The sequence below is a fragment of the Rattus norvegicus genome, chromosome 8, assembly GCF_021556685.1.
Source record: "Rattus norvegicus strain SHRSP/BbbUtx chromosome 8, alternate assembly SHRSP_T2T, whole genome shotgun sequence".
NCBI lineage: Eukaryota > Metazoa > Chordata > Mammalia > Rodentia > Muridae > Rattus > Rattus norvegicus.
This window is the reverse complement of record NC_141541.1, coordinates 6,924,439-6,946,131: the sequence shown is the minus strand read 5'-3', so window position 1 is coordinate 6,946,131 and position 21,693 is coordinate 6,924,439. Positions and strand designations below refer to the sequence as shown.

Sequence of the window (21,693 nt, the reverse complement as noted above, 5' to 3'; positions counted from 1 at the left end):
TTCACCAGCATTTGCTGTCACCTGAGTTTTTGATCTTAGTCTTTCTCACTGGTGTGAGGTGAAATCTCAGGGTTGTTTTGACTTGCATTTCCCTTATGACTAAAGATGTTGAACATTTCTTTAGAAGCCATTCGGCATTCCTCAGCTGTGAATTCTTTGTTTAGCTCTGAAGCCCATTTTTTTTAATTTTTTATTTTTTTTTTATTTTTTTTATTATCTTGAGTATTTCTTATATACATTTCAAGTGTTATTCCCTTTCCCGGTTTCCGGACAGACATCACCCTCCCCCCTCCCCTTCCTTGTGGGTGTTCCCCTCCCAAACCTCCCCCCATTGCCACCCTCCCCGCATAGTCTAGTTCACTGGGGGTTCAGTCTTAGCAGGACCCAGGTGAAGCCCATTTTTTAATAGGGTTGTTTGTCTCCCTATGATGGGGATTGCATTGACTCTGTAGATCGCTTTTGGTAAAATGGCCATTTTTACTATATTAATCCTGCCAATCCATGAGCATGGGGGATCCTTCTATCTTCAGAGGTCTTCTTCAATTTCTTTTTTCAGAGGCTTGAAGTTCTTATTGTACAGATCTTTTACTTGCTTGGTTAAAGTCGCACAGAGGTATTTTCTGTTATTTGGTACTATTATGAAGGGTCTCATTTCCCTACTTACTTTCTCAGCTTGTTTCGCTTTTGTGTAGAGGAAGACTACTGATTTATGTGAATTAATTTTATACCCAGCCACTTTGCTGAAGTTGTTTATCAGCTTTAGTAGTTCTCTGGTGGAACTTTTGGGATCACTTAAATATACTATCATATCATCTGCAAATAGTGATATTTTGACTTGTTCTTTTCCGATCTGTATTCCTTTCATCTCCTTTTGTTGTCTGATTGCTCTGGCTAGAAATTCAAGAACCATATTGAATAAATAGGGAGAGAGTGGGCAGCCTTGTCTAATCCCTGATTTTAATGGGGTTGCTTCAAGTTTATCTCCATTTAGTTTAATGATAGCGACTGGTTTGCTGTATATGGCTTTTACTATGTTTAGGTATGGGCCTTGAATTCCTGTTCTTTCTAGGACTTTTATCTTCAAGGGGTGTTGAATTTTGTCAAATGCTTTCTCAGCATCTAATGAAATAATCATGGGGTTTTGTTCTTTCAGTTTGTTTATATAATGGGTCACGTTGATGGTTTTCCGTATATTAAACCATCCTTGCATGCCTGGGATGAAGCCTACTTGATCATGATGAATGATTGTCTTGATGTGCTCTTGAATTCTGTTTGTCAGAATTTTATTGAGTATTTTTGCTTCAATATTCATAAGAGTCTGAAGTTCTCTTTCTTTGTTGGGTTTTTTTGTGGTTTAGGTATAAGAATAATTGTGGCTTCACAGAAGGAATTCAATAGTGCTCCATCTGTTTCAATTTTGTGGAATAGTTTGGGTAGTATTGGTATGAGATCGTCTGTGAAGCACTGCACCCGTCTGGACCTGGGTTCTTTGTGGTTGGGAGACCTTTAATGATTGCTTATATTGTTTTTAGGAGTTGTGGGGTTGTTTAAATGGTTTATGTGTTCTTGATTTAACTTTGGTACCTGGTATCTGTCTAGGAACTTGTCCATTTCCTGCAGATTTTCAAGTTTTGTTGAATATAGGCTTCTGTAGTAGGATCTGATGATTTTTTGAATTTCCTCTGATTCTGTAGTTATGTCTCCCTTTTCATTTCTGATTTTGTTAATTTGTACACACTCCCTGTGTCCTCTGGTTAGTCTGGCTAAGGGTTTGTTCATGGGGGGTTGCTTTTGAGTTCTTTGTGAGGGCAGCAACCAGGAGGGCCTTTGCCACCTCCTCTGGGAGCCCCTATGCACCAGGGTCCCAGATGATGTTAGGTGTTTTCCCTTGCTTGAATTTTTTTTAAGAAGATTTTTGAAATTTGTTGCTGTTTTGGATCAGTACATGACACCCTTAGTATTGAAGAAATAAAGCTGGTCTCTGCCTCCCTCAGATCTTGCTTTCACACTTTCTTCCTTAATTTTCCCAAGTTTTGTGCTCTATTGTATATCCTCATTTGGAGCAGGGTTTCAAGCTTATACTTAAGTACATAGTCTAAAAGAAATTTACATTTTAATACAAGATTCAGGGTATTAATTTTTAAAAAAGAGATAGACTCATATTGAGGAATCTTAAGAACCCTACCTTTTGTGTGTTAGAGGAACTGAAATCAAAGATCTGATTACCTAGGCCAGTGGCACGGCAAACTTCAGAACTCATGGAATACAGCCTGTTGATTCCTTGTGGGTTTTTAGCATCTGAGCAGTATCAGTGGCACTCCAAGTGAAATGGTTGATCTCTTCAGTACCGCTGGAGCAGATTAATATTTATTTCACTGCCAAAGGCTATATTTCTCTGCCCCCCCCATACCCCCTTCCTCTTCTCCTTAGACTACTTAAGATTGAAATATTTGCCACTCCAAATTTATCTTCCTTGCTTACCACTTTTTTTTTCGGAGCTGGGGACCAAACCCAGGGCCTTGCGCTTCCTAGGTAAGCTCTATCACTGAGCTAAATCCCCAGTCCCGCTTACCACATTGTTAATCTGATCCTTCCACAGTTATTTGTGCTGTTCTTTTTGTTCCTGGTAATAAATGCTTTTTATGCTAAAAAAAAAAAAAGAACCCTACCTTTTCCAAATTGGAGGTAGCATACTTAACTTACAGGTTGAATGTTCATAGGGCAGAGGTAAGCACTTGATCTTCATTCTAGTATGAATTTTCCCCCAACTATATATATATATATATATATATATATATATATATATATATATATATATTTACTTGCTAATTAAGGAAGATACTGTGACTACTTGCTATGTACACATCTCATAATGCTTTGAGATCATGGAGTAAATAAAACTAAGTAACTTCCATTCTCTAGACTTTAAACTTAGAATCATTCGGTTTTCAGACTATTGAGGTCATCAGGACACCAGTCATCAAGCGGTTATAACTGATTTTTATGAACCAATATCTGGTTACCTCTGATTATATCATGAAATAGAAGTCAACTTATAGGGCATTAGAAGGAACTTTGATGTTTTTGTTAAGAATGTCTTTCTGCAGCTAATTTAAAAAAAAAAAAATGGTGCCAGGTACCACAAGAGTAACAGAACTGTGCTGTTTTCTCCGGTTTTGTTTTTTTCCTTTTTTTTTTTAAAGGAGTATGCTGGATTTCTCTACAGTTTTGTTCAGATGACTGCAGAACCTGGAAAAGCTGTTGCTGCTGTTGATGCATAACACACTGCTATTATTGGTCTTTTTATATAAATATAAATATATATATAGAGATATATAATTTGAATTTTTTGAAACTTTAGCTGTGCTGTCAACTTTGGAAAAAAGTATCCCCGTTTACTGTGTTGAGTTGGCACTGTACAGAAATTAACAGCCATATTGGTCTAGAAATGTTGAACTTAAGTTTTTTCCATTTGTACAGGGGTAACACACTGTATTAAATATGTAAGTTCTTATATACGTGGGTTTGATTACAAAAACTAATAAAGTATTCTCTAAATTAAAAAAAAAAGTTATCTTATGTATCAGATGGCAAGGGTAACCACAGGCAAGATTATTATAAAGAAAGAATGCAACTGGTGTCATGATTCTTAACTGTAATATATCCTAAATAATTGACATATATTAAAATATCTAAGATTAACCATTAACATATACTGTATGTCAAACTTTTAAAGATGACACATACATAAACTTAGGTTTACATAACTATCAAATGTCGTCTATGATTTAGTTTTTCAGTAGTCTAGAACCAATACGCTAATCTTTAATCTAACTTTCTTCTTTGGTCTCCAATCGCGGGAATCTTGAATATGCAAATTAATTTAGAATCAAAATTGTCATTTTCTCATTATAACTATTTGATTTTTCCTAAATAAATAAACCTTAAAAAAAAAGAAGGAAGAAGGAAGGAAGAAGGAAGAAGGAAGGAAGGAAGAAGGCAGGAAGAAGGAAGGCAGGAAGAAGGAAGGAAGGAAGAAGGAAGAAGGAAGGAAGAAGGAAGGCAGGAAGAAGGAAGGAAGAAAGATGGATGTGTAGAGTTTTGTTTAGGAAAACCACACAGAGGTCTTTTGTAATTATTTAAGATTATAGTAAAAAATGAACATCAACTTCAAAAAAAAAAAAGAATGTCTTTCTGCATTACGGTTATCTCATTGGTTGGGTTTATCCAATTGACAAAGCATGAATCTAGTTATAAATTCTAATGGAGGTCAATGGTTACATGGATATACATTTCTTTTGAAATGTTCACATAAAACTAGAAAAATCATTTTTAAGTTTATTTCAACAACTAGAAAAATCTGTGCATCATATAAAGCTGGAAGATAGTGACATTCCTAAATGCCTTTAAAAGTAATTATCAATTTTCTTCCATCTCACTAAAGGTTTTTAGGGAACATGGATGTTAAGGAATGTCCAAGGAGCCCTATACATGACAAACAACGTCAGTCATTAAGGCGTATGTCATATTACTGGGTTTTGTGAGATAGAATCTTACTAGGCAGTGGAGGGTGGGCTTGAATTTTCATCCTGTACCTCTTCTTTCAAGTGATTGGTTTACCAGGCAGCATTACCATGCTTGGTCATAAAGCAATGGATTTGATGCCAAAGCAGGAGGCAGTAGAAGAATAAAATTGGCATAGTTGAGGACTAGAAAGAAGGTTTGGATCGTGATACTCATGAAGTGAAATATATCTGCTTCATTCTACTTTCTACTTGATCCATTCAATTAGACTTTAAATTCTTTTAGAGAAAGTATTTTCCTTCACTATTTAACTTTTCAAAATTGGATGTTACTCTGTTTATTAACCCAGGAGGTTTGAGCTTTCCCCTAGACTCTCTCATCTTCATTTCTGTTTCTATATTATGGAAAGAAACAACCATGTGTCTCTAGTAATAGTTGCACTACAGTGGCCACTAGTGAAAGTTAAGTGCAAGATACACTTTTGTTTGTTCTTTCATTATTTAATCTTTATTCTCTGTTTTGTTTTTGTGGGGTTCTGATTAATCAGGTGTTAAACTAGGTAAATTGATTTTCCAATTTGTTTTTCTTCCTTTACAATTAAATTATTTTCTGGAAGATTGCTTGCATCACTATATACTGGAAAATTCCACATATTTTATTTTCTAGGGGATTATTCTTAGATGATTATTTCATTCTTATTTATGCTGTATTTTTACTATCTTAAACCTATGAGAATATTAATCATATTAATTATCCTTTTATGAAATTTTTGTCTATATATTGCCCATTTCTTTTCTTTCCTTTTTTCCTTGCATTTGTTTGTGTAGCCTTGGCTGACCATGTTAGTTGCAAACTGAGAAATATGTGTGCCTCTGTCAGCCAAGAACTGACAATATTAAGATGCCCAGCCATAGATAGATAGCCAAAACAAAATGAACTCAATGGTATTTTTGTAGTCTATTTGTTTCATATTGCCTTGTTTGGGGTATCATACTGGTCTTTGGCCAGTATATTATATTATTTTTATAGGTTTTATTTTGTGTGTGGGTATGTGTGGCTTGTGTTATGAGTTTGTTTATGCAGTGGTCATTTCTTGCTAGTTTTGTTTGGTTGCTTTCTTTTCATGTCAAAGCGCGCGCACGTGCGCGCGCGCACACACACACACACACACACACACACACACACACACACAAGTATTTTTGCAAGTTTCTTTCTACTAAAGTGTTCTGTGAACCAGGGCAGCTTAGATAGGAGCAAATTCCAAAAGAGGACTTTGATATGTTAAGAACTAACAACAGTGTGGTGTTGACATTACTGAATCAGTCCTAAACTGTGAGCCCCACTAACAAAAAGTTACAGCCAGTTAAAAATGATATAAAGGCAAAACTTTGGAAGTGGTTTCTATGTTCACACTGCTATGCTCTTAAGCCTCTCCTGATAACTTTCAGTAAGAACACTGAAAGTGGCCTATGGGTGTGATCCTATTCTTTGTAACCACTGAAATTCCAGCAGCATTGCTAAGCTCATACATACCTCCCTCTCAAGAACTTAGTGGGGCACTACTAGTGACACCTAGCCTGCCACAGCTGAAGAACCTTATGGCTAAGATAGGTTGAGCCAGCTCCCAAAATATCCTCATGAGAGAAGATAGCCCAATAGAATCCTACAACAGCAGCTTCTGCCAGACCATATGTTCCCTACTTGAAGAAATAGCAATTTAACCTTTATATTAACATAGTACCATAAGAAATGTATGTGTGAGCAAATCCAAACATATTCACAAGACAAATTCCAAATGCCTAATGCCAAACAGGAATTGTAGTTTTGGCAACATCGGATAATTTTACCTCTCCTTTCTGCTTTTCCAGTAGAAAATTATACTTGAGGAAAGGATATGGACAATCCCAGGTGTTCGCTCTGCTGTTTCATCATGTAAACTTTTGTTCTCATTATTTACCTGTATGTGTTTACTCTGTGGAATACATTTTAAGTCATCATGACGTTCAGCACTATTCAGAGATTAAGTAATAAACATATTCCTGGTGGGCAGATAGATAGGGAGAGGAGCCTGACCCAGGTGACAAATTTCCAAGACAAGCAGCTTCTTCTTCACTCTCCTAACTTGTGATAAAAGCCATGCAGCTTAAAATAAAGGTTTTATACATTTTTCCCCTACCAATTGCAGGCTTATTGCTGATTGGGCTGACTTAACAAGTTCAAGATCTATTCAGGATGTGAAACACAACAGTTCTGGGTAAATCAACTATCCCATCTTTCTTCAAACTGACCAACTCTAAATTAGGAAAGAAAAATTGTTCCAAGAGTTTAAAATTCTCAGCCCTTGTCAGAGCCTCCTGGGTCCCCTGCTATGTTTCACCCCCCTTGTCAGACCCTTCTGAGTCTCTTGCAGTGTTTGACCCCTGCTGAGCCCCGCTGATGCATGTGGAAGCCTTTTGTTCCTAACAAAGGAGCAGTCCGGCCCAGTACTGACACACCTGGGTGATGGTCAATTCATTCCCATCTTTTGTCTTCCCAGTCTTTTGTTTTTGAGATATAGGCTGGTCTTCCTGGATTTCTCCATAGTTAATTCAGGGCATGTAGTCGGTCTATTGTTACCAAAGTCTGTGCTTCCCAGAATTTTTCTACCTGGTCAATTTGGGGTATATATTCAGTGAATAAAGCTACAGGAGTCGCTTACTTTTCTTGCTTAACACAAATAACCTGTGTGTGTGTGGGGGTTCCTTAATCCCGCAGGCTTTTGCCTGATTCTCAGTGCCATGTGAGTGCAGGCATCGACAAGCCCTCAAGAAGAGACTGGATTTATTTTACTTTTCAGGCTGCTCTCTACTTCGCAAAGGAATGTCTTCTTCTCTGTGTGACTGCTGCACCAGTGCGGTTCCCTACTCCCAGTAGAGGCCTTTCTTCAATTGCTGATTGGATCTGTGGTGTTTAAGGTTTCTCTGCCCAATTACCCTTAGATATTTTCTCTGCCTTTGGATTTTAACTGGCAAAAAACCCCAAACTTAATCTAGGCTCGTGGTCTGTATCATTATATTTTAGGAGTGTTGTGGAATAATGACAGTTTAAAAAAAAATAACAGGGAGAGGGCATCTTAAGTTTTTCTAAGTTCTGAAGACTCCAAGATTTTCCTTTATTCTACCTGTGTAGAGGAAAAGAAACTGTACTTGGCAATTTTTGCTTTACTATTACAGGACTCTATGCAATTTGAGGATAAGCTCAAAGAAACTAAGTTAGCTAGACAACCTGAAATCCCTTGAAATAAAATGGATTCATTTCCTGGAAACAACATTCCTGGACAGACAAAAAAAAAAATCTAGCTCAATATGGAATAAAGCATAAGAAGAAAAGTTTTAATTATTTAAAAACAGTTACGAGTGTGGTTAATTGCTTGGTGGAAATGTTTTAATGTTGTCAATTTGTGGTTCTAAATCTCATGGTAATGGGTAATTTAAAACAAGAAGTCCTTCTTAGGTGTTTACTGAAAACTATAAAGAAGGAAGTCTGAGGAATTTCTGTATCCTGTATCTCATTCACTTCTGTTGCAGTTAAGTCATGAGGTAACAAGGCTTTAATCCAGAGTCTAGTCTGCATCTTGGTATAGCAAGCATGAAACTGGCCATACTTCCACACGTTCATGGCAACACTAATGTCTCTCATCTTAGACTGTGGGATGTGGATAAGGGTGGATAACCTATTGACTTCTTTTCATACTGCCATTTCAACTTTAACAGTTCATTATCTTTATATGCTTTAAATTGAAAAAGGTTTAAAATATAAAACACCCATTTAAAAGTTTTGCACACCAACAGACATTAAAATAAAAAACTGAACAAGATAGCTAATTAACCTTTGTAAATGAAATGATTTTTTTATTTTTTTTCATTTTCTAATCAAATATATGTCTTTAAACAAGTCTATCATTATACTAGCCTATCTGGATAAAGGGCAAAGGAATGGATAAATAAAAGAAAACATAAATTTTTAGCATTTAAAACAGCCCCTCTCCCACATTGTTAGTTTCAATTTCTGGGTCAGAATTGACCTAAAGAAGTCTGTTATTTTCCACAGTCCTAAATCAACCCAAAACAGGCCACAGATTTAAATACACACACACACACACACACACACACACACACACACACACACACACACACACACAAATACCATGAACTCAAAGGAACTAAGTCATCCTGAGTAAATATGTGGAGGTGAAAAATTCCAAAGGCCTTAGCCCACTTAAAGAGCTAAACCTATTTGTTCATTTACTATTTTTTTAAATGTCCCTTATACATTTTTCTAATGTGGTGTTTCTCAGAAATAATAATTTTAGAGAAAGAAAAGCTAGAATATGATATGAGAAAATGACTTCATAAGCTCTGAATACCTCCTCTCTGGTACATTCTACAGCTTTCTAGTACTCACACAGGTGAGAAAGTAGCAAGTCAACTAATTGTGTTCATTAAGCCACTCATTACTTTCAATTGAAAACAGTGGAGGTTTCATGTTTATCTCTTTCAGAGGTTATTTGTGGTTCTAACATTATTGAAGCTGGAGTGTGTACATACTACTTAAAGGGTGCTAAATAAAGAAATATGATCAAACAAATTGGCATTTTATCTGCAGATGTGAAGAGTCCTGAGGTCTGTAAAAAATAACTTTATCCAATACTATGAAAACTTATCTCATAATGGCTCCCCTTTATAATGGGTGACAATCCATTAGTATCTTAAGTTTAACCATAAATATTGAGTTAAATCAAATGGACTTTGATAGTGCACAATGCATTGTATAGTACATAATTATAACCCTTCATAGTTATCAATAGGAAAGGTTAAATTTAGACTAATAGCAATTTTCTGAGATTAAAGATGATTTCTCAAAATGCTATATTTTATCAGATATTAAAATATACATTCACATAATATGAATCATAGTAGACTACTTTTTGCAATATCTACTTAATATGACATAATACACATAATCCTATATAGAATTATATAAAATTTTGTCATTTATTCTAAGAGATAGTTTGCACAAATTAGAAAAATGAGAGAAATATGAAAGGATGCAGATATTTGATGTCATGTTAAAATTTTTAAAGTAAGAACTTTAAAAATGAAAATAACTTCTAACACATTACTCTGGATTAAGTAAATAAATATAGTTTCTCAGAGCAATCATAGATTTGAACATATAACATAGCCCTGTCAGTATACCTGTCCACCTTTTATTCCCAATAGCATAATCCCAGTTTAGGACCTCAAGACTGGAACAATGCAGAACCTTCTCCTGATCAAGTCATTCTAGTAATCCCTCCTCACTTCTTGTGCAACATCACTTGATATTTTTGTTTCTAAGTTAAAAAAAATCATTTTGAGCATTTCTGATACAAAATTTTCTAGGTTATTTAATATAAAAATAAATGTTCAATCTCTCCATATATGAAAAATATAACTTTGAGTATATATTTAATTTTGATCTTTGATTTACATAGGTATTGATAAGATAGTATAGAGGGATCTACTATATTTTTTTGCTCAGTTTCTCCTTATAAATAAAGAACTACTAATCAAATGAATGAATTAGTTTTTATATTTTATTTTATTTTTTTTTCTTTTTTCTTTTTTTTTCCGGAGCTGGGGATCGAACCCAGGGCCTTGCGCTTGCTAGGCAAGCGCTCTACCGCTGAGCTAAATCCCCAACCCCCAGTTTTTATATTTTAATAAAATAATAAAGTATTGAGATTCAACTATCTTTGCACTGATTGCTGTTTTTCTTTTCTCTTTCAATATTTTGTAAAAAACAAAATAAACAAATAAAATGAGACAAATACATTATTGTGATGGGAGAAAACAGAAACTCGGGACAAATGGGTAACTGTGGTACCTATTAGCATATCAAAGTGTATTGCTCCAGGCTTACCTGTGGCCCTTTGCTTTTCTCATTGCATGCCCTATTCTAAATGTTCCAGTTTATGGCCTTCCGGTCCCCAGCTTCTCATTCCTATATAACCCTGGTACTTCAGTTATGTGCTACCTAGGCTCTCTCCTGGTCTCTCCTCTTGGCTTCCCCTCTCTTGTCTTTCTCTCTTGGTCTGTTCTTTCTCTCTCTCTTGGACAGATTCTTTCTTGTCCCACTCCCTTTTCTCTTTCTCTTGCTCCTCTCTCTTTGTCCTCCTCACTCACACTAACTAATGGCCCCTCTACTGTCATGTCCTGGTTCAATCTGCTGGTCATGTTTAGTCTAATATATAACAGATGCTGCTGGATGTACTGTCACTCATACTTATATTAACTTTGCACTTAATCTTACCCTGGAATAGTTTTGTCCTCGTTTTATTAAAAATCATTTGATTTTGTGAATTATCAATGTTCATAAATGAACATACAATAAAGCCAGCTTCATATTTTGTTTTTGATCATTTTTTTTATTTACTCTATTAGTAGTTGTTGAACATGTTGAAAATGGTCATAAAGTTATATAAAAGAAATTCCAGGAAAATAAACTTGTTCATATATCCAGAACATGCTTCAGGAAACTACAAAATATATTATCCAAGACTCACTGTAAAGCACCCCAATTGAGGAAATTTCCCCTCAATCTTAATTGTTCTTCTGTACTGGTGTTCTGCCTTAGATTCTCAGAAGCATTTTATTTGAATTGCTTACAGAGCTGTTTAGTATTAAAAACTTACTTTGCTATCTGACCCTTTGAACCAAATTACGAATATGTAAACCTTTTAATTTTATGGGGGACAAGAAAATGGATCAGCAGACAGTGTTTGTCACATAAGTACAAGGAGCCAAGTGTGGATCCCAGCATGATGAAAAAGAGAAGGAGGAGAAGGAGGAAGAGGACCAGGAGCAGGAGAAGGAGGAAGAGAGGAGGAAAAAGTAATAATGGTGGTGGTAGTCATAGTAGTAATAGTAATAGTAGTAGTAGTAGTAGTAGTAGTAGTAGTAGTAGTAGTAGTAGCAGCAGCAGCAGCAGCAGCAGCAGCAGCAACCTTGGATAAAATAGTGTAGCACACACATTCAATCTCAGAGCTGAAACGGTCAAAACAGGAGGATTCTTGGACACTTCCATTATCAGTACATTGCTCTTGCTAGCACAAAGACGAAAATGAAATAAAATCTTAAAAGAATCAACTGATTTCTAGCTCTGTTATGGGTCCATCGTGGCTAATGTGGCCAAATTATCAAATTCATTTCCCTTGTTAGAATATCCATAAAATGTCAATGTAGTTAAACATTCAATTCTGGACAGTGTTTTTCAATGCAGTACTTTTGTAAATGAAGTTTCTGAGTAGATATAAATCTACATGAAAACAATTCAGTAAATTTTCCTTACCTTATGCTCTAGATGTTTTATTATAAATATAAATATATATACATATGTATGTATATATGTATATTTAATGATAAAATTATTGATTTCTGCTAAATACATTTCTAATATCTAATTTGTTCATGTTAAGTAATGTCAGATACCAGAAATTATAATAGGAAAAAATTTTAAATTTAAAAAATTTTTTTTTAAAAATATGCCTTAAATCCCTAGTCTCTTTTGATTTACATTTAAATTTCAATACCCATTATCATCCATTTCTGGGAGTCTAGAAGTATGTGCCATTTCATTTAAAAAACTAAATTTTTTTTATTAAGATATGGAACCTAATGTTATTTACTATTATAACCAATTTTTATTTTTCAATTTTCTGATTTTTAAATAGTCATATCAACACAAAAATTTCAGTGGTCACTCATTTCTACTTAAAAATTTCCACAATATATTTAAGTTACTTGAAACATGGCCCCAATTAAAAAGCTTATGCGCCAATGGCTAGAATAAAGCCAAAGCCTGAGACAAGGTGAGAGATTTTCAACCTGGCCATTCTTACTTATTCTGAAGTGGACTATGCTATCAAACATTTATCCATTTCCTCAATGAATATTGGAAGAATACTTAATTTGTTTTAACATTTTTATCAAAATTCTGGATATATAATGATAAGCTGAACCAAAGATAGTCTCTGCCTACATAGAATTTAATGTCTTCTATGGAAGGTGGCATCTACTAAGCACAAAATAAGGATGGGTTAAGGGGGTAAATTTTGCATAGCATTGTCAAAAATGATCTTAAGATGAATAGGGTTCAGATTTTATAATGTATATTCTGTTCCAGTGTTTTTACTTAAATTCCTAATTCAATGATGAGAATAAATGGGCTATGATTTCATTTTCTTCCCATTTTTGCAGACAATGAGAAACGTCTTAAAAACATTAAACTTTACAGTGCAGTGCTGTCGGGGACCAGATGTCCGAACTAAGCAAAGCTAAAGCCCTGCCCTGAGCAGATTCCTGAGAAGGGCTTAACCTTTTCAAAGAACTTGTCCCTGGTAGACTGTTACCTCATTGTCTAAGGAGAATATCTTGCAGTTTAATGATTCACCTTATGTCCTTGGACACTTCCCAGTACTCCCCCACACCCCACCCTCCGCCCAAAGCTTCAGTTCCTGCTTCAATTCCTGCTTCAGAGCTTTAAATGCTGTACATTCCTCTCAATAAACAGACCTTGACAAGGACACTGCTTGGTCTCGCTCCTCTTTCTCACCCATGCTCCTGCAGGTATGGGCCCCCCTCGGCCCCCACAAATAACTGGGTCCTGACTGGTGGGGACAAGGGGCACACAGCATGAGGCTCGAGGTACGGACCCTCACCGGACAGAAAAACAAGTTGGGGACCCCAGGTATTTGTCCAGAAACCGAAGCAGATAAAGTGAAAGTAGCTGCGCCGATCTGGTGTTCATGGCTGCACGATCTAACCGCTCATGAGAGAAAGACGTAGCAGGTAAGAGTTTTCTGTCTAATTGAGAATGGGCAAAAAGTATCTAAGGAAGCGGTTTTTATCAAAGACCTTAAGGCTTTTCTCAGGGAAAGGGGAGTAAGAGTTAAGAAAAAGGATCTCGTTAATTTTTTTTTCTTTGTGTCAGAAACTTGTGTCTTTGTGTTTTGTGCCGGCTAAACTCTGAGTCTGTATTTGCTACTCTGGGTCTGTATTTGCTCGCGAGTTCGGGAGTTCTAGTTTTACAGTTGCTCCCATCTCGGGCTGAGAGGTAGGCTCGTGTCTCAGGAGAGACATGAAAGTGAGTGGTAGATGTGCCAGGGGCTCACTGATTGCACTGCCCTGGGAGACGTCCCAGGAGGTGAGAAGGGACCCCAGAGATGCCTGGGAGATTCCCGTCTGGGTGCCAGTGAGGATTCGGTGAATCTCCTGGATTGGAGAAAAGACCTGCCCTCCCGGCCATCTGTATTTCCAGAGTGGTCATTGTATGTGTGTCTTAGGTCTTTGTTTTGTATTACTTGTGACTTTGACAATGGGAAGATTCTGGTTGGGAAGGAGGAGTGATGTGGAACCCATTCCCCTTCATCAGTCTTTGGTGAGGTCATGGAAACTCCCATCTGAATCAGTTCAATTTTTTGTGACAATCTTGCAGCAGCCACTTGTTTTTTTGTTTCTGTGTGCACTTTTTTTTTTTTTTTTTTTTTTTTGTCTGTTAATCTTTTGATTGTCTTTCTGTGTGACTGAGTGCTTTGGCCCTCTTCGGTGGACCTCTATTTTATGGACTTTCTTCTTGTTTTCTCACCAACCCACTTGAGATGTAGGTGTTACAGGAAATCTATAATGCTCACTTGAGGAGTGTGCTTTAGAAGCAAAAATTTCATGTTTGCCCTGGGTTCCATTGGGAAAGGTGTGGGGATAGGCTTGATTTCTATTGCAAATGATGTAACATTGCATATGTTAGTACTCTTAACACTTCTTAGAACTGTGCCTCAGGGATCACAACCTGTATAAGTTTAGAAGTTCTAAAAGACAGTCATGACCTTGGTGTATAGGTTCAGATAGTGTCCAGATTGGAATCCTGATGCTAAAGAATTAGTAATACACAAAAGAGAGTTGAGAATTACTTAGGGCTATCTTAGTCAAATCCTAGGTGCTGCAAGGGCAGCTGCAAGGACATCTGCTGTTGCCCTGCAACACAAGTATTATGGAGAATTCAGGACTGCCATTGACTTAGATATAGAATGAGTAAAAAAGACTTTTTAGCTGACCTCCAAGAATCCTTAACCCCCCTCTGAGAGATAGTCCTTCAGAATAAAATAAGATTAGACCTGATATTCCTTAAAGAAGGAGGTCTGTGTACTACACTAAAAGAAGAATGCTGCTTCTATGTAGACCATACAGGAGTAATTAAAGACTCCATGAGTAATCTTAAAAAAAGGTTAGACAGAAGACAAAGAGACAGAGACCATCAGGGATGGTTCCAGAGCTGGCTTTGTAGATCTCCTTGGATGACTAGTCTGATATCTTCCCTTCTAGGACCCTTCTTAATTTTGCTTCTGTTTCTGGTTATAGGTCCATGTGTGTTAAATAAGCTAGTTATCTTCATTAGAGAAAGAGTGAGTGCTGTTCAGATTTTGATGTTATGTCAGCAATATCATGTTTTAATTTAGTTCTATGCTTAGAACTAGCCACTAGAAGAAGTGGGGAATGAAAGGTAGAAATTTTAAGGTTGCCTCACCCACTAGAGAAAGGTTCTGAGTAGAAAAAAAAACAAAAAACAAAAAAGAAAACAAAACAAACAAACAAACAAAAAAAACACTGGTTAGGCCCTGGAATTGTATGTTCCAGGAAGCTACTTCTAGGACTATAGAATGGGTAATTTACATCAGCCGGTTCGACAACTCTCTGCCAGGAACTAGCTGACCATAAAGTTAGATTAAAATCTTAGAGAACAATCTTGAGAAGCAGGAAGCTTCTTCCAGGAACTACCGGACCATAAAGTTAATCTTGAGAAACAGGAAGCTCCTCCTTGTGATTTTTCACTGGTATTCTCAACATTTTCCAATGATGTCCTTCCTACCCTCTTTTCCCCAACAGCAGTTTTTTGGCAGCAACATCCTCTTTACTGGGTACATTTACCTGCCTCCTCAACTAGGGTCCTTCCTACCTATCTCTTGCTGGTGGCACAAATCATACGTCATCAAAAGAATAGTCCCATAAGCTCTTTGGAAGGGACCCTGATGCTTTAATCTTACCCTGTAGCCCCTCTCAGGTCTCTTGGCTCAGTCAATGTGTAGACGAATGGACAATTAGCTGCCTTGCCTTTCAGGGTAAGATAGATAATCATTACCCCTCACATAAGTTGATACAGTTTTTTCACAAAATTACAGTCCCAGTGGTCTTTCCAAAGGTAACACTTGATCACCCTATGTCGGGAGTCCACCTTGTCTTTACAGACGGCTCCTCTAATGGACAAGCCACATTTTCCATTGATGGGCAAATACAACAGTTCTCTACCCCTTTAGATTCCACTCAGCTGGTAGAGCTTCAAGTTATCCTCTCAGTATTTCGTGCACTTCGGGATGCACATTTTTTTTTTTCAGGAGCTGGGGACCGAACCCAGGGCCTTGTGCTTCCTAGTCAAGTGCTCTACCACTGAGCTAAATCCCCAACCCCCCAATGCACCCTTTAACCAGTGAAATAGTGCCCTATATTCAGCCTACCACCAATGCTGCCCCACTGTTTGCCACCTTACAAAACTATATTCAGAGGTGTTCTTGCCCCTTCTTTGTGGGACACATCCGAGCACATACTGGATTGCCAGGCCCCTTGGCCGATGGTAATGATGCCATTGATTGCCTCACCTGGCACGTGGCCTTGGCCCAGAGTGCCTTCTCTATAACCCTTACACTTGCCCAAAAAGCACATGACTTACATCACCTTAATGCACAAACCCTTAGGAATAAATATAAGATCACCTGTGAACAGGCTTGCCAAATAATCCGTAATTACAAAGGCTGAATGACCCTACTGCCTGACCCCCACCTAGGGGTCAACTCCCGTGGACTGGATCCTGTAGAGCTCTGGCAAATGGATGTCACCCATCTTCCCTCATTTGGTAAATTAAAATATATTCATGTCACCATTGATACCCTTAGTGGCTTTATTTATGCATCCCTACAGACAGGGAGGCCACCAGACATGTTATAAGTCCTGTTCTGGCTTGCCTCACAGTTTTACCTCAACCTAAGATTGTTAAAAATAGATATTGAACCTGGATATACTAGTTCTAATTTTAAAGACTTTTGTTCCCAACTCGGAATTAAACATGTCACAGGCATTCCTTATAATCCTCAGGGACAGGGAATAGTTGAAAGAGCTCACCAAACCCTTAAAAATATGATCCGTAAATTATTATTCCCCCTCCCCGGTAATCACAAGAATTTATAAATCATGCATTCTTTGTCCTTAACTACCTTGTCATGGACAAGGATGGAAAAACTGCAGCAGACCGCCTGTGGCACCCCCATAATTCTTATGATAATGCACCAGTCCTATGGAAGGACCCATTAACATCCCAATGATATGGCCCTGATCCGGTACTCATTTGAGAACATGGATCAGCCTTTATGATTCAAAGACTGGGGGCTATACCTGGGTGATGTTTAATGGTGCCAGAGATGTGGTGTCTGCCAATGCCACCATCACTGCACAAGTTCCCTGGCCCAATCTTGAGTTCCTGCAATTCTGGGAAAGAGGCACCTCCACGAGTACAAAGAGAGAACTCATCACTGCAGTGACTCTTGCAGTACTCCTAGGCCTGTCAGCTGTAGAGACAGGAACTGGGGTTGCCTCCCTGATCACCTCCCAACAGAGTTATAATCAGCTCAGTGCTGCCATAGACAGGGACATCAGTGAGCTTCAACAAGGAATAACCTATCTGAAAGATTCAGTTGCTTCCTTGGCTGAGGTTGTAGAACACAAACTAGAAGGGGATTAGATCTTCTCTTTCTCACACAGGGAGGGCTCTGTGCGGCCCTCAAGGAGGAGTGTTGCTTTTATGCTGATAAGACAGGATTAGTAGTAAACAGCCTACAAAAAGTTAAAGAAGGTTTACAAAAGAGACAAAGAGAAAGAGAAAAGAGTGAAGCCTGGTATAAAAATTGGTTTTCTGCCTCTCCCCTGCTCAGCACTCTTTTACCCAGTATCCTGGGTCCCTTTATAGGACTCCTGCTACTTGTCTGCTTTGGTCCATGGGTGCTTAGAAAGTTAACTGATTTTATCAAGGCCCAGGTGGATTCAGCTACCAAGCAGGTCTCAGTCCATTACCACCACCTCCATTGTGAGGAGGCTGAGACAACTGGGGAGTGTGATACTCCCCTTGGGTCGCCCATGGCTGGCTTCGACTTCTCCACCCTAAATACAGCCTGTAACTCAGGCTGGAAGATCAAAAGCTGGTGGAAGCATCAATGATGGGAATATTATGGTGCCACATACGAGGCACACACCTCACTGCAGTGAAGTAACCCTATGACAGGATTAGCACGGGTCCATGATCTGGGTCGCCCACTCTCATAAAACACACACGTATAGCCCAGAACGGTGTGTTAAAACATAAGATTGTTCCTAGCCATTGGGGTGCAGTCCTAACTGCAAGAGTGGCTCGCCATGGCCGAGCTGGGCACTCTGTGAGGCATGTCTGATCTATCTCAGACCACTACTTCCACCCTGGCGGAAATAATGAAACCTAAGTGAGAGTGCCAGACGTGGGGGCAACCTGTGTAGACTAAGACATGTGGATTCACCGACCAGGTGCTGGTTGTGGATACACACCATATAGACAGAACTTCCTCCCACTGATAGTTAAGGAAAGGTGGAGATGTCGGGGACCGGACGTCTGAACTATGCAAAGCTAGAGCCCTGTCCTGAGCAGATTCCTGAGAGGGGCCTGATCTTTTCAAAGAACTTGTCCTGGGTAGACTGTTACCTCATTGTCTAAGGAGAATATCTTGCAGTTTAATGATTCATCTTATGTCCTTGGGCACTTCCCAGTACTCCCCCCCCCCCGCCCTAAGTTTCAGTTCTTGCTTCAATTCCTGCTTCAGAGCTTTAAATGCTGTACATTCCTCTCAATAAACAGACCTTGACAAGGACACTGCTTGGTCTCGCTCCTCTTTCTCGCCCTTTCTCCCACAGGTATGGGTCCCCCTCGTCCCCCACAAATAACTGGGTCCCCGCTGGCGGGGGCACAATGCAGACTAAAGACCTATAATATTTGATTAACTGTGTGTTCAGCAGTTATAGCACAAAGGGTCAAAGACATGAAAATTGACATAACTTTCAGTCACCTCTGATTTTATCACCCACTTTCTTGGAATGTGAATAACAGTTTTTGTTACAATCGCTCTCAGACTGAAAATTGCTCATAACCTTTTGAAAAGTGACAGAATCAAGGAATAGGAGAGATACTCACAAAGGGTAAAGTATAATATCATGTGAATGAAGGTAACAAAAGGGACAAATCAGAAAACACTTACTGGTAAGTAGTTGGGCTGATGTTGATGCGCCGAGGATGACTTCCAGATTCAAATTTGCTTGCCAGAGTGACATTATTTCCAAAAAGACAATATCGTGGCATTCTCACTCCGACCACACCAGCTAGCACAGAGCCTGAATGAATGCCTATCCGCATCTGAAAAAGGAAAAAAGAAACTAAAAATAAATAACCGTTACTGTTTGACATGTAATTGTCTTTTTTAAGTTTTATCTTTTAATTTTTATGTACATGTTTGTTTTGTCTGCATATATGTGAACCACATATGTGCCTATCTCTCAGAGACCAGATCTTTTTGGAGCTTAAGTTAAAGGTAGTTGTGAGGCAGGGTGCTGGAAATTGAACCAGACCTCTGAAGCAATGGTAGTTTTAAGTATTGAGTCATCTCTCCACTCTTGTCATGAAAGAACCACAGAAACCAAAATGGAGTTTGGGACTTCATTCTGGGTATAATTTCTGACTTCTTACAGTATTCAAAGAAAACGGACATTTTAGAATAAATAGTAGGTCAATTCTAAGAACAAGATCAAATAGTCTTTAAAAATAATTTCACTTTTAATTATATGTATTTGTGGCTGCATGTATCTGTGTCTGTATGTCTTCATATGTGTGTGCAGATGAGTACATTCACGTAAATGTAGGTACCCAGAAAGGCCAGACAATATGTTGAGTCCCTGTAACTGGAGCTATAGGTAGTTTGAAGTGCCTGATTGAGTGCAAGGAAATGATTTCTGCTCTCATGGTACCACGGCAGTATTCGCTCTTAACTGCTAAGCCATCCATCTAGGCCAAGGTTTATAGTTACCTGTTGCATAAATACATTTGTTAAGAGAGAGTCCTGTTGCCTTTTTATATAACATCTAACAAGTGAAAATATATTAGTCTTTTCATTCTACATCAAATTATTTTCATATAAAGGCCTAGTGTTCTATCCCATGTCATTAATTATACTTGTAAATTAAATGTTTAGGTCTATTTGTTTTAAATGTTGGGTTTTACTATTATATCAGGGTTTACACCTATTTTTCTCTATTGCTGAATATACAGCAACATACAGAATAATACCTAAAGCAAAAGAGAATCTCATAAATCACAAATGTGGGATAAATCACCTGACTCTTTAATATAATTATATGACATTACCAATAATTCAATCCTTGATTGGGAAAAGGATTTGAATAAAATTAAGCCAAAGAATCTGATATATACTGATGTGTTTCAAGATTCTAAGAAATCTTCAAAATTTAACTGCTACACAGTGAAATATGAAGAGAGTAATGAAAGTGTAGTAAAGGCAATATGGTATGGAATCAAACAACTGAAGTTAGGAGACATAATAGAAGGTAGCGAGAAAAGAAGAAGGAGAAAAAGAGAATCCTTTATAGAACAGAAGATTTCTGCATGTATCTACTAATGATAAAACAGACAAATGAAATAAATCTGTTCCTGTTGTAGTTTCTATAATGTCACACACATAAAGACAAACAAAACAAAACACCGCCATGGACAACAACACATTATCAACACCCTCACCACCAATAATAACCCCAGACAAACAAGCCAACAACCAAGAAAGCAAAATACATGTTTAACTCTATTTGAGAATCCAATATTAGTAGGATATGTCAAGATACTTTAGAGAAAAATATTAAAGAGTTAAAGAATATTTGTCCCATCAGATTTGAAGTTTCACATAAATATATCAAATTGATGGGTAGCTGTCATTCAAGAAAAAAGTAGGTAAATGGAATAAACTATTCAGGAAGGGTCCTATTCATGTATATGCAGTCAGGATACTGAGGAAAGTACTGTCTTTCAGATAGAATGCCTTAGATTAATTTTGTTACTAGGTAGGAGAAAACCAAGTCTTGAAAATTATCCTCCAACTTTGAAACACATTATGGCATTCTTTCCAAGTAAATAAATAAATAAATAAATAAATGCAAAATAAATATTATGTTTATTTGTCTGTTTACATAGATGCAAAATAAATATTGTCTTTATCTGTCTGTCTACATCATTTCCCAAATGAATGCCCTATATTATGGAGTTAGCTTTTCTTCTTTACTGGAGACCAGGTCCTTGTTTTGTGCTTCCTCTCCATGCTTTGACACAATTACGAGCATCCTCAAAATTTAGCTCAGGATATAGGGAGATAATACTTTGCAGCTTTATAAAAAATCTCCAGACAGTCACCATTGAAGGGGATTTCAGTGTCTTTCTGTCACTCCAGATTGCCCCCGAGTATCATTTTCTTTACTTTCATATCTTTCCTGAGGGTATCTTTGCCATTTTTCTGCTTCAGGATCCTGATAATAGTGTTTGTTCAGATTTTATATTTTAAAAAGTGTCAATAGTTTGACTTTACAACAGAAGGTTATTTTTTTATGGCTACAGAGTTCTAGATTAAGGTCTGGGGATGCAGTTCAGTGGTGGAATGACTATATAACAAGCACAAGTCCAGAGTTACACCTCTAACATTGAACAAAGGGGTAAGGAAGGAAGAAGGGAAGGAAATAAAGAAGGAAGAAAGGGAGGAAGGAGTAAGAAGAAAGGAAGAAATTTAGGTTAAAAGTCCTCTTCTGCATTTTAAGGGTGCTTCTACCTAGTTCCACTTCTTGCATTGTTTCCCTTTCCTTTTTCTTTTTTTCTTATATTTAATATTTTTTAAGTAGGTGGCAGGGGCCAATATAGAGGTCAGAGGACTACTTGTTGGAATCAGTTCTCTCAATCTATCGTGTGAGTTTCACG

General features: G+C 37.6%; 1 protein-coding gene across 1 annotated transcript in view; it reads right to left on the bottom strand.

Moving 5' to 3' along the window:
* The window catches only part of Gucy1a2 (guanylate cyclase 1 soluble subunit alpha 2), a 400,211-nt gene that overhangs the window by 15,435 nt on the left and 363,083 nt on the right, over window positions 1-21,693 (bottom strand). The window contains 1 exon segment of the mRNA NM_023956.2: window positions 18,926-19,080. Coding sequence (NP_076446.1) covers window positions 18,926-19,080 — 155 coding nt within the window.